Here is a 13279-nt window from a genome sequence, read left to right as displayed (position 1 = left end):
ACATATTTATAATTAATTATATTTTTCCGTAAGTTACATGTATTAACACACACTTCTCTTCATTTAAAAGTTTGGACCCTTCTTCATTCATATACAAGATGTCAGAAAGGATGGATAGCTGGAACCCACCTGAATCATGGAAGAGAATAACTTGTATCATGATGATTCGTGCCCGCCATCAAAATAAGGATATTACGACTGCTGCCCAATGCTCCCTGAATACAGTAAAAACAATCAGGCATGAACTAGAGACTTGCAATGGTGACTACGAGGATGTAGCAAGAAGAAAGATCCCTAGCAGACGATCTGATTGCGTTCGTACAGCAGAATTCCTCGCAAATCTGCAGGAACAGGTGTTGAAGAACCCTGGTATTGGAATTCGGGCTTTGTTCGTGGAGTTGCTAACTGTAGTCAAGCCCTGGATAACAAGGGTAGCCAATGGTAGGCCGTATGTATGGCAGCAGGATTCGGCCCCTTGCCACACCTCTGGGAAAAGTCAAAAATGGTTGTCTGAAAATTTCTACGACTTCACCAGTGCAAATGTTTGGCCTCCAAACTCCCCAGACCTTAACCCCATGGATTATTTTGTATGGGGCGCAGTTGAAAAAGACACCAATCGCACTTCCAGTAATACAAAAGCCCAGTTAATGGATAAAATTAAAACAGTTTTTGCGGCCCTTCCCAGGGAGACTGTAGCATCAGCTTGTTCGAGGTTCCGAAGCAGAATTGAAGCTGTGATCGATGCTAATGGTGGTTATTTTGAGTAAATCTTGTTGATAGTATTGTAATTAACTCTGCCTGTAATGTTTTTTTGTCAATTCATTAAATTTAATAGATACAAAGAAGATTTTCTTTTTCCTTACGAAACTGTCAAATTTATCCCGAACACCCTGTATATAAAGACAAGCATAATAAAGAAGCACCATTTCTCACAAAAGGGATAAATGTATTCCATCAGACCTATTAAGTGCATAAAAGAGTTCCGGAGCCAGGACCTGGAGAGCCCCAGCTGAATTTAACCACTGGTTCCCAGAGTATAAAAGCTGCTGTTTCACTACTATGTTGGAGCTACTACTGTGAATATATTCCTGCTTAAATATTTGAAAGTGAAGTTCTGCAATGGAAATTTCAAAGTAAACAGTTTTATGTCACCTGTTCTCAGAATGATCTGATCCCGACATTTTTTTCCTTTTGGGTAAGTGTTTAAAAGTTCAAAGTTTAAGAACCAATTTATAAATTAATTACAATTATTGCATGATGCCTCTGGAATTTATTTTAAGCGAGAAGATGAAGCGTAAATTGAGTGATAATGGTTCATTTATTTTTATAAATAAATGAACCATTATCACTCAATAAGACAAAGAAAATGAAGAAAGAGATATTTTGGAAATGTGATCAGTTTCATAAAATGCATTGCCATGCGCGTATTCATACAGCTGGCGACAACATGGCATGAGTTGAAGCAGCAAAGCTACTTAATGAGATTAAAGATTGAGCCAATACAACTAGCGATGGGACTCATCGAATTATCATGGAAGCATACACAAAAATATATCCTGCTGTCATCGGCCAAATGCCGAGCAATGCCTCTGTAAAGAAGTCCATTCGAAGAACCCGAAATCAAGCAGGACAGGTACCACCAAATCCAAATTCGTTAAGTAATTTAATTATTCCGCCTAAATATAAAATCGCCTATGGAAATGAAGAGTTCCTTTTGCATGTCAGCAACAGATTGATTTTCTACTAAACGAAATCTACAGTTATTGTCGCAATTGACAACATGGTATGCAGGTGACACTTTTAAAACTACTCTACCTCTTTTTGAGCAGCTGTACACAATTCATGGCATTATAAATGATAACGTGATTCCTGCTGTTTATGCACTGATACTCGAAGAAATGTAAATACATACCGTAGGGTTATAAACACGTTAAAAAAAATTGGAACCAAATTTAATCATGACAGATTTTGAAATGGCTTCAATAAATGCGTTTCTGTGAAGCATTTCCAACTAGCAGCAAAAAGATTGCTTTTTTCACTTTTCCCAGTGTATATTTCGCAACATTCAAGCAAATGGTCTTCAACAACGATACGAAACTGATTCTGAATTTGCAATAAAAATGCACATGATATCGGCAATTGCTTTTGTGCCATCTACAAATGTTGTACGTGCTTTTGAAGTGTTATGTGAAAATAATGACTATCTTGCTGAAGCTCAGTCTGTTCTGCACTATGTAGAAAACACCTGGATTGGCAAACCTAATCATTGATCACTTCGTCGTCCACTTCGCTTTCCTCATGCCTTAAGGAATTGTTACCATGCTGCTCTGGAAGGGTTACCAAAGACAAACAACTCATGCGAAGGGTGGCATCATGTGTTCAGCGAACTAATTGGTGTTTCTCATCCAACAATATGGAAGTTTCTAAAAACCTTGAAGGATGAGCAACATTTCAATGAAGGGAAAATAGAGCAATGTATAGCTGGCACCCAACCTCCTCCTGGTAAGAAATGCTATTGAGATACTGCAATAAGACCAGCTCATCGTTAGTGATTATGAAAATCGTGAAACTCTTGATTACTTAAGAGGAGTTGCCCATAATTTTTTTATTTTGAAAACTTTGTGGCCGTGCATTCACCTTTTTTGTTTCATATATTTTTTTTCCATACTGGTCAATTTTGAATAAGTTAGTATGAAATAAAAAGTGTTCCTTTTCATGATCATCAAAACAGTCCTTTTCAGGACTACAAATATTGATAGAGATGCCTGATTGTACTGATTCCAGTTTCTCTGGAGGATAAATTTTTAAGTTATTTTAATAACAACAGAATAATAATTGCTCCTTTGAAGTGGCTAATAGTACAATTTTGAAGGAATAAAATAAAAACAGAACATCACAACTTCTAGGTGCACAACACTTGTTTTAGCGGATAACAAACAGTTCAAATAATTTTAATTTTTCACTAATAGATGTCATGTTATTTTTTTCATGTATAACATCATTTACAGTGTTCTTTTACCCCCTAAGTTGGATATAACTATTCTCCCTAAATATTCTTAAATATGGTGCTCTTTCTTCCTCACCATCCTATCCCAGTTCTGTAACAATTAATATTCCATCTACAAAGCATGTAGTAAGAAAGAATATGAATAACTTTATACGTAAATTTAAAAAAAAAAAAAACATTTTTTTTTTTCATATATATCCACGATGAATTTTCATGTGATTAATTTTCCAGCAATGAATAGTCTTCGTGATGAATTTTCCTCCGCAATGAATTGTCCGGGCACGGCACTCCTTGCAATGATCTTCTGATTACTGCTGATGGGAGGATGGGAGCAGTGTAGTGTGTCAAAATTTCTGCAGAACTTCAGCCACTTCCAAGAACAGTCTCTATGATTTAAATTGGAACTTATGTATTAGCCTGGCTTTCTTCTACCTCGTGAAATGGTCATGCTCTTCTGCTTTTAGGTTGTCCATACATATTAAATATTCTTTTTATATTCTTGTCTTCTTACCAGGGTCACCCTGTCTGCCCAAAATCGTAGATCTAACATTTACAGGGACATAGGAGACACCATGGAAGGAGGAGGATCTTCTGGTCTTTGATTTGTTTCAGGAAAGTGAAATTATTCAAAGTTTGTAGAAGGAGGAGAGACAAATCAATCTGTTGTATTGTTGATATAGGGAAGAGAAATGATGTATGTATATGCTGTCTAGAAGAAGATAGGGATTTGTTGTTCATTTTTATGGAGTAAGTTAGGGATTTTTGTTGTAACTATTTAGTTTGAATGATTTAAGTACAGCTTGTTGTTCCAGAAGCAGTGCAAGTCCTGAGAACAAAATTTGCTCTGCCCCAGGGACTAAAGTTTTGAAAATGCTGCATTTCTGGCAAGGATGATGATATGAAGTGGCATGTAGGTAAAATGTTTTTTATTCCAAATACATATGATTGCTGCTGATGTAATCAAAGAATTATTATCAGTTGTCGACATATATTCCAAGAGTGAAGGGCCCAACAGGTTCAATAAAAAATAAAACCAAAAATCTGTTAGATAACCATCAAACCATCTTTCTATACCTCCTTCAATTCTAACTACTGATGTATACCTTACAACCAAATATTGTCCCGTAAATTAAAGATGCCAAGAAATTCTATCCTTGGTTTTATCCTTTATCCAAGTGTAAGCAAACAAAGTTTGTGCATAAAGTATTTTCAGGACTGGGCAACTCGTATATAGAAGCTAATGACTTCACATCACTTGCCTTATCCCATAATGCAAAGCAGATATACTTACGGACATGTATAATGCTATCCATTATGGGAAGGGTCACTACCTAGACCGGTTTTGACCTTCATTGAATGTTCAAGTACAGGTCAAACTCCAAAAACTCAGCGTTGTTCCGCTCAGTAACAGGCTCACCCTGCCACTGAAGAACTCTCAGAACCGCTTGGCTCTAACCTGTGGCAGGCTCACCTCACCACCGAGCAGAGCCACTAATTTGCTCATATGTCATCTGAGGGGTAACAGCAACAGCCGTGCCTCAGTTAACTTCATGGGCTACAGCACTGCCATTCATCACCCAAGCTTCCAACCGTTTTGACTTTTATTGAGGTCTCATCAGTGGTAGCCAGACCCAGAGGTGATACGAAGGTTGAAGTAATGCAGAAGTCATATTTTCACATATGAGTAGCTAAAAGGCAATCACACCTTATTATTAAATTACTCTGGATTAGAGATTGGAAGTTTTTCCACTTGGTTTTAATATAAATTAAAGATGCTAAGAAATTATATCCTTTGTTTAATGCTTTATCCAAGTGTAAGCAAACAAAGTTTGTGCCTGAAGTATTTTCAGGACTTGTTTATAGTTTTAATTTAGATTCTTATTACTTTTTATAAATATAATAACACTTATTTCCAGCCATGATTCTACTATTAATTTCTTTGGATATATTACTGTTTGTTGTTATTAACGAACCTAAATATTTAAAATTATCTACAACTTCAAAACTGTATTCACCTATATTATATCGTATAATATTTTTATTTACTTTCTTTCCACATTGCACATATTTAGCCTTCTGATCATTAATTTGTAATCCAACTTCTTTAGCATTTCTATTAAATTCTTCAAATTTCTCTTCTAAATCTTTTCTCCTGTGACTTATTGCTATATCATCTGCACATGCACATATTTGTATTAATTAATTATTTATAAATCCTCTCATATTTATCTTTCTTATTATTGCTTCAAGTAGCAAATTAAATAAATTCGCTGAAAGTTCATCTCCTCGTCTTACTCCACAATTTATTTCAAAGGGATCTCTTAATTCCCCTTGTATTTTAACTACTGCTTTGGATCCTTTTAATGTAATTTTAATTAATCGAATTAATTTTCCTGGTATTCCTAGTGTTTTCAAGTTATGTATCATTTTTTGTTTATTTAATTTATCAAATGCTTGTTGGAAATCAATATATAAATTATGAAGTTCTATATCATATTATTATTATTATTACGTGACACCTCCAGGGAGTCAAAAGGCTCATCGAGGGAGGGCACCTGCTCTACAACTCTGTCTCCACTACTCAACATATACACCAAAACCATGTACTGCCTAACACCACCACTTGTATTTTCACAGGCAATCACAACAAAACTTACATATTCTAAACATTTTCCATAGCATAAATATATTATCAATTGTGGATCTTTTATTTCTGAAACCACACTGGTACTCTCCTATTATTATTTCTATATATGGTTCTAATCTTTTATATATCATACTTAATAAAATTTTGTATGTAACATTCAATAATGTAATTCCTCTATAGTTATGACAATTCATCTTATCTTCTTTTTAATATATTGATTGGATTATTCCAATTTTTTGGCATTTTTCTTCTTTCCATATATCTAATATCAAATAATAAATTTCTTTCCATAAGATTTCACCTGCATTCTTTTTAAGTTCTCCTCTTATCCCATCTACTCCCAGTGCTTTAAAACTTAATTTGTTTTATTATTTCCACTATTTCTTTATAAGTTGGTTCTTGAATTCTTTCCTCTATATTTCTAAATTATTTTGATCTTCATATTCCTTATGTACTTCTGCTGTCATCATGCGCGTGCCTTTTTTGTAAGTTCCTTTTGAAGATGGCAACGTGACGTTGCCAAAATATTGGAAATATTTATTAAAGTGTAATTTAATTTATATTCTTATCTACATTGTCAATTCCTTAAGTGATTTAGTAATGCATAACCAACGTATAAGCTTGTCTATGAGTATTATCTTCTTTCTAATAATAAATCCTACTCCATAATTTCCTTGTTCTTCAGGACCACTATAATACATAATAGAATCTTTTTTTTTTTTTTTTGTTTATTCTTCCTTTTCCTCTCCATCTTATCCCCTGTAATGCTGTAACATCCAATTCACTCTAACTCTTCTGCTATATTTTGCATTTCCCTACCTGTAACATCGTTCTAACATTCCATGTTCCAAAATTCATTAACCTTTTCCTTTTCACATGTCGTGTCCTTGAAGTCAGTCCAGCTTTCAATCGTTTAGCTTTCTTAACAAGAGATTTTCTTTACAAGAATGGACTGTTAGCCCATTGCAAACCCCCAACCTGGAGGACTAGGCCTCCAAATGTTTGTCCCTTTGGAGGCAGGGTGGCCCAGCTATACCCCCAGGCACCCATTTTAGTTGCCTCTTATGGCATGCGTGGTCTACATTGGGACTGTTCTTTAAACCCAATCACCACATGGGGGGGGGGGGGTAGTGATATCCGGTTTGACATTTTTTATAAGTTCTGTTATCCCATCTACTCCTGGTGCTTTAAAACTTAATTTGTTTTATTATTTCCACTATTTCTTTATAAGTTGGTTCTTGAATTCTTTCTTCTATCAGTTTGAGGTAGGGTGTGAAGCGGTGTGAAATCTGTTGATGGTATCAATCTTGAGCTCTGCTAATTATGAGTTGGGATTTGTTCCAGTAGTTGACTTTTCACTGTTCACCCTGGTTCCCTGATGAAAATAATGGGTGTGTATGTGGGGAGAGGGGTTAACCAGATGACACTTCAACCATGAAATTCTGTCATGTTGTCATGGGCTGTCAATTTGGTAATCCCAAATTACCAGCTCATCCTCATTTGTTCACTATCCAGGCAGATACTTAATGGAGTACACCACATGAAAATGAGGATTGGACATTAGGTCAGAATGCATGGTCAGTTTTCTGCATTCCTTGAAATGCAATGTTCTCTCATTGCATTTCTCTCAGATCTCTCAGTCATCCAGATTTGACCCTTAAGCATCCTCTCCCCTTTCCCTGTTAAACATTTGACAGCCAAACTCAGCAAACACATTGGCAAATCATTGTTCTTCATAATAAACTCCATAAACACTTTAAACTTTAAAACCACTATATCGAACCTTCAGTTGGAGGAGAACAATTACTTAATAAGCTTTGATGTGTCATCCCCTTTTACTAATGTTCCAGAAGATGATACATGAGGGCTTATTTATAAAATATTCCCCCCCCCCTGCAATTACCATCTTAAATTGTGGTATTTTATAAACATATTAAAGGTGTAGAAATGGGCTTTCCATTTTTACTCACTATTCATGTATATAAGTTAGTAATAAAAGAATTTCAAACTTACGTTTGAAATTCAGGCACTAAATATGCTATTATCATTATGACAAGTTGGGTCAGATGGGAAGGAGACAACAATCCTTATGCAGAAGCTGTTACAAATCTGAAAGGCTATTTTTGAAGTTGGCAGCAACAGTTTATTACATTAATTTATCAATAATTTGTAATTTTAAGACCATATTTTCAGTCTTGAGAACACTGTAATTTAAGGCCTTCTTTAGCATTGAAACCATGGTAGTTTTAAGACCATGTTCACTCTTAAGACTACCAATTAGTAATCCAAAGTGTTTACCAAGATATGGGTTCTAGGATTTTTCCATTACAATTTGAATAGTATTTACTACATAACTGGCTGTATGACAAGTTTTTTGTTCTCCAAAGAAGATGGTTTGAATTCTGCAAAATATCAGCAGATTTTAATGAATTCACACTTGATTTTGCTGTCATAAATGTTTGTGAGTTAATATTGAAAAATAACATGAAAGATAGCCAATATCTAAGCCTTCCCCCATCTAATCAGTTAAATATTTATATGTACAGCTAGTTAGTCAATAAATATGGTTTACAAATGTACAAGTAATATATCCATTATATTTTATAAAATAAACTCAGATAACATTTCCTTAGTGTTTTAATTTTGCTAATTCATTTTCATGGGGGGAATTGGATTAGGTGGGATGTTTCAAAATATGGCTGAAGCAATTAAAGTTACATGGGCAGCATATTATGTATGTTAATTGCATGTTGTCGGCCAGTTTGTCTGTTCTGCAACATGAAAAACTGAAGTTCCAGCAAGAAAAAAAGCCCTGCCATATCCCATGAGACTAGTTAATTCACTTTCATTTCTTCACATCCTAGACAGGATTCTATTCCACAACTTTTAACCAAACAGCATTGTTGTTAGTCAGCTGAGCTATGGAGTCATAGTACTGGAAATTACTTCCCTTCCTCCAGATTTTGTTAAATAAATATGTTTTAATTTGTACAATTTTTCAATGTTTTCAATTAGCATTAATGCAACCAAGTCATATGATGATGTGCTACACCTATTAACCACAAGTGTCAGAATATAAAACTATTTTGATTATTTTGCTGGAAATAAGGCATTTTCTTCCGCATCAAAATATGGAAATGCTATAAATTTTCACAACAGGTTTCCTCTGTCAACGGAATTTAGTCCTATACCATTCTTTTAAATTAAGGAGATATTTAATCCCACATTATTTCAAAGCCGAATAAGAAACTAAGATAGAAATCAAAGCGTTTCATGCCGAACATAGCAAGCTATAAAAGAAGTGAAGCCTTTTGGCTCTTTATTTCATTAATCTATACCATTCTATTTCAACTTAGATTACTGATTAAGTTATGAGACCACTACAAACAGCAAAGTGTAATGATGTATGCATTGTCACACAACATAAGAATCAATTATTCAAAATGTTAACGTTAATGCGAAAAAAATGAGAATCATTATAATGGGAATTTTTAGCCATCCAAAACCTGAATTGTATTAACTTATTGAAAGTGAAAACAAACATACTGTATAAGTAAATCAGTAAATTACTACTTACTTGTGTCTTGAACTCTGGCTCATTCAATGGTCTATGTCTCACTACTAGACGAGAATTGTTTGGTTGCACGCCTGGTTTCATACGCCTCTTACTGAGTCTTACGCTGTACAACATTTGGATATGATTTACAAAATTATATAAAAAGCACTGCCAATATTTGGCAGGATATGTCACTATCAACAAAAATTAATAACTATAGAAAACATTTATATCTGCACCATAGAAATTCTAAACTATTATATAAAATAACTATTTCTTCTCAACATTTTGTGTATGTGTGTTTTATTTTTTTGTAATCCTATATAGTAAAGGTTGTTAAATCTGTAGAATGTCTTTTGGAGAGAAAAAAAGAATCCTTCCCTCTTATGTATTTCCTAGCAAAAAATACGTGAGAGAAGTACTGTTTCAAAGGACAACAGTAGAAGAAATGAAAGAAGAAAAATAGAATTTGTTGAGTGGAACTGTAAAAGGCTGTTTAACAGCCTCTCCATAAGTACTAACAGATGTGAAACATACTGGAAGAATAACTGATTCCAATTCTGATGAACAGTTGACCATGGATGCATTGGTAGAAATGGCAAGCAAAAAAAAAAACAAAAAACCAATGTCTATGTGAAATAATGTGGAGCCAATTGGTGAAATGCAATCAATCGATTTTAGTGTGCTCTTCTGTACTGAATCAGGGATTATTAGGGAGCCGTATAGGCATTTGCAGTGTGAGAACAGTAATCACTGGTTGGACAAATCTGTGATATGAATAGAATAAATAAGCAGTCAGAGGTCAAGTAAAGTTATGAGCAAAACAGTAAAACCCAATTTCTTGAATCCAGAGGGGACAATATTTATACCATGTTTATGATAATAACAGTAATAACAGTTGAAGGTTAGAATTATACCAAGAACAGAAATCTCTTTTTGTTCAGATGTTTGATGTGCTATCAAAAGTTAGAATGGAAGAAAATGGTTATTTGCAGTGAAAAATAAGACAGGATTGAGAACATGTGAGCAATGAATATCAATGGTCAAGATGGAAGAGATTAGGTATTTGCTGCCAGCAATGACCTAATGCAAGATGTTCACCTCTACCTACCAATACTGGATAATCCTCACCATCCAACCTTTGACAAAAAAAAAAAAAAAAAAAAAAAAGTGTGCCAAATACAGAAAACTCACCTGCTGTTAAAATCGTAGTCAGGTGTCCAGGTATCCTTCCAAATCTAATGAGTGCAGCTCCTGAACTTTCATGCTTTCACACACACTTAGTTAGTGTCACAAGCTATGGAAAGGTCTGAAGAAAGTTATGTCATTCCCAGGACATCTGATCAAGCCTGGCACAGAGGCTTGCTTACAAAACTATGATCCTATGGTCTGCCACCCCATCCTATGCAAATGTACAATTAGATGGTTAATTTCCTGTTTGGTAATTCACTGAGTCAGTGAACGGTTTCATCTCTTCAAATTTCTACACCCTAAATTCAGATTTCCTTGATTTTCAGTGATATATAACCATGTAAATTTCAATGCTAGTAAAACCTCCCAAAATGCAGTCTTGCATATTTCTAACAAAAATCTAACTTCTCTTCCTTTTATTTTTGAAAACACCCAGATCTCCAGATAAGATCATCACATTAATCTTCTTAGGGGAACTTATTCCTCTAATCTTTCATAACACCAACACATAACATCCACAGCCTCTTCAGCCTTCAAAAATTAGTTTTTTTTTTTACATTCCAGACGCTACATGTCACATATTTAAGGTGCCACACCAAAAATTATCCTGAAAGCTTGATGCTATCTAGAAGGAAATCTGATTAATTCCAAACCTCTCTCTCTCTCTCTCTCTCTCTCTACTTCTCATAAATCCACTTCAATCACTTACTCACATTCTGTTTCTGCCTCTTGTACAAGCTTTTCCATATCACAATATTTGCCAATTAATATTCAGGTACAATATAATAGTCTACGCAAATACTGCAAGCAACAGCCATCTAACCAAATTAGAAAAATTGTATCAACAGTGCTGTGGAGACCTAATACAAACCAGCCAATAACTGAACCTTGTATGACAATGGACAAAATTCCGAGCATTAAAAACCTGCAACGCTATACTTCAACACCTGTCATAACAGAGACACGTGAAATATATTCACATTCGAGATACTTGAATAATAGAAGCTAATGACTTCACATCACTTGCCTTAGTATGTATCCCATAATGCAAAGCACACAACCCTTTCGGACGTGTAAAATGCTATACATAATGGGAAGGGCCACAGCTTTTGAAAGGAAAATGCTTAGAAAAATATTTGATTAATTCAGTGAATATACCAAGGGTATATCAAGAATTTATATCTAGTTTTAAAGCATCGCAGTGAGCAGGACATGTTTTTCATATGGAAAATGACAGTATCATTTAAAGGCCAAAGAGAAAACCAAGAAAAAGATGGATAAATACCATTAGTCAAGACAGCAGCATCATATTGCAATGTCCAACTGGAGAAGTAGTGTTTTAGACAGACAGAGTTAGAGGCAACAAATGCAAGAGGGTCAAAGCTTGATTTGGCCTGTGAAGGAGGAAGAAGATAACGGTAATTCTGCTGCTGTTGTAATGGACACCACAGTGCATAATCATGAAATTAACATCTTACTCTGGGATGGGTCAACCTACAGTGTGATTGGCAGGATCCAAAAAAAAAAAGTCAAATGTATAAATTAAATAAATCATTGGGCCATGTACAATTGTGGGATGCTACCACTGTTAAGAAAGTGCAAATTCATCATGCTTGTCCTCGACATCTCTATGGTCTTCCCAAGGCCCATAAAGTTGGTTATCCAATATACCTGTATCAGATGTCTCACTAACCATCTTGACAAATGTTTCTAATCTTCTTCAAAAACCTCATTGGCCTCACTAAATCTTATATTAAGAACAGTATTAACTTCAAACACATGTGTGCTGCTGATAATTATTTCCTTTCAATGTAGTTTCCCAAGTCACCAACATACCACTTCAAGACTTCAGTTTTTTTACTAGCTGATTTCCCTGAAGACATTGTAAGCTGTTTAAATGAGCAGTCCAACTTCACATACCAACTTTGGCTGATTATTCTGTGGAACATCTAGAAAACCAACTCTTATATACCGTTTTCCCTCAACCTTGTATCTTGTTTCATTTTTCTGATGAAATCTTTAAAGTTTGATCCTACTCAAAGACAGAATTATTATAATTTCTGCATAAAACAAATTTCCGTATCAAATTCACTATTGAACATGAATCCAACAAAAGTCTTTCCTTTTTTGATTTGTTAATAACACAGTCCAACACAATTTTTGCTGACTTTTATATGAGACTTGTTTTTTACTAATTTGGGTGCGCTGATTTCAAATATCAAACCCATTTTTCTCTATCACGTCAGGTTTTTCCTCTATGGCATTTTCTTGTTGCTAATTTGTAAGTTTTTGATAGTTTTAAGGAGGCAGTACTATTTAGAGGATCAAAAAAAATCGATTTTTTTAATATTATTTTCTGAAAGTATGTACTTTTAAAAATCTGTTCCTAACTTTTTTCAAGAAATTCGAAAAATTCCCGAAGATATAGCCTATTATTCAAAGCGGTGTGCAGATCAGAATCAGAGCGCTCACCGCTCTCGCTTGTTAGTAAACGAATAAATGCGTAAGAACCTGCAATGGCACGTACTGGCGCTTTGAATGCAAGAGAGGCCGATGATTAGATACATAACTACTTAACAATATTCATTAAAAATTACAAGAATATTTATAAAAAAATAACAATTTTACTTACACATGAGTTTCAGGGAATAATTTTTGTTTGTAGCAATTTCTGCTGTGTGTTCTGTTTTGGCAATCCCTTTGAATACTCCAACAGTAGTCGGCCATCATGTGAGAATCCCATCTTCCTTGGTACCGATCTTACATAGTTTTTAAGTCTTGATGAAATCTTTCGCCTTGTTCATCGCTTACAGCATCTAAATTCTCGGGAAATCTATCAAGATGACTGTATAGGAAATGAAGCTTTATGCTCATGTTG

The 13279-nt window shown here is 34.7% G+C and overlaps 1 protein-coding gene across 1 annotated transcript in view; it reads right to left on the bottom strand.

Moving 5' to 3' along the window:
• Positions 1 to 13279, bottom strand: part of atms (RNA polymerase II-associated factor 1-like protein antimeros) — a 249647-nt gene that overhangs the window by 35292 nt on the left and 201076 nt on the right. Inside the window, exon 11 of the mRNA XM_090398808.1 lies at positions 9232 to 9334. Coding sequence (XP_090254934.1) covers positions 9232 to 9334 — 103 coding nt within the window. The remainder of the gene's footprint in view (positions 1 to 9231; positions 9335 to 13279) is intronic.

This window comes from Typopeltis vanoorti, chromosome 10 (assembly GCF_054136105.1).
Source record: "Typopeltis vanoorti isolate ZY-2024b chromosome 10, IOZ_Tvanoo_1.0, whole genome shotgun sequence".
In the NCBI taxonomy this organism is placed as follows: Eukaryota; Metazoa; Arthropoda; class Arachnida; order Uropygi; family Thelyphonidae; genus Typopeltis; species Typopeltis vanoorti.
Note: the sequence above shows the minus strand (reverse complement) of the source record. Positions and strands in the feature narration are given on the sequence as shown.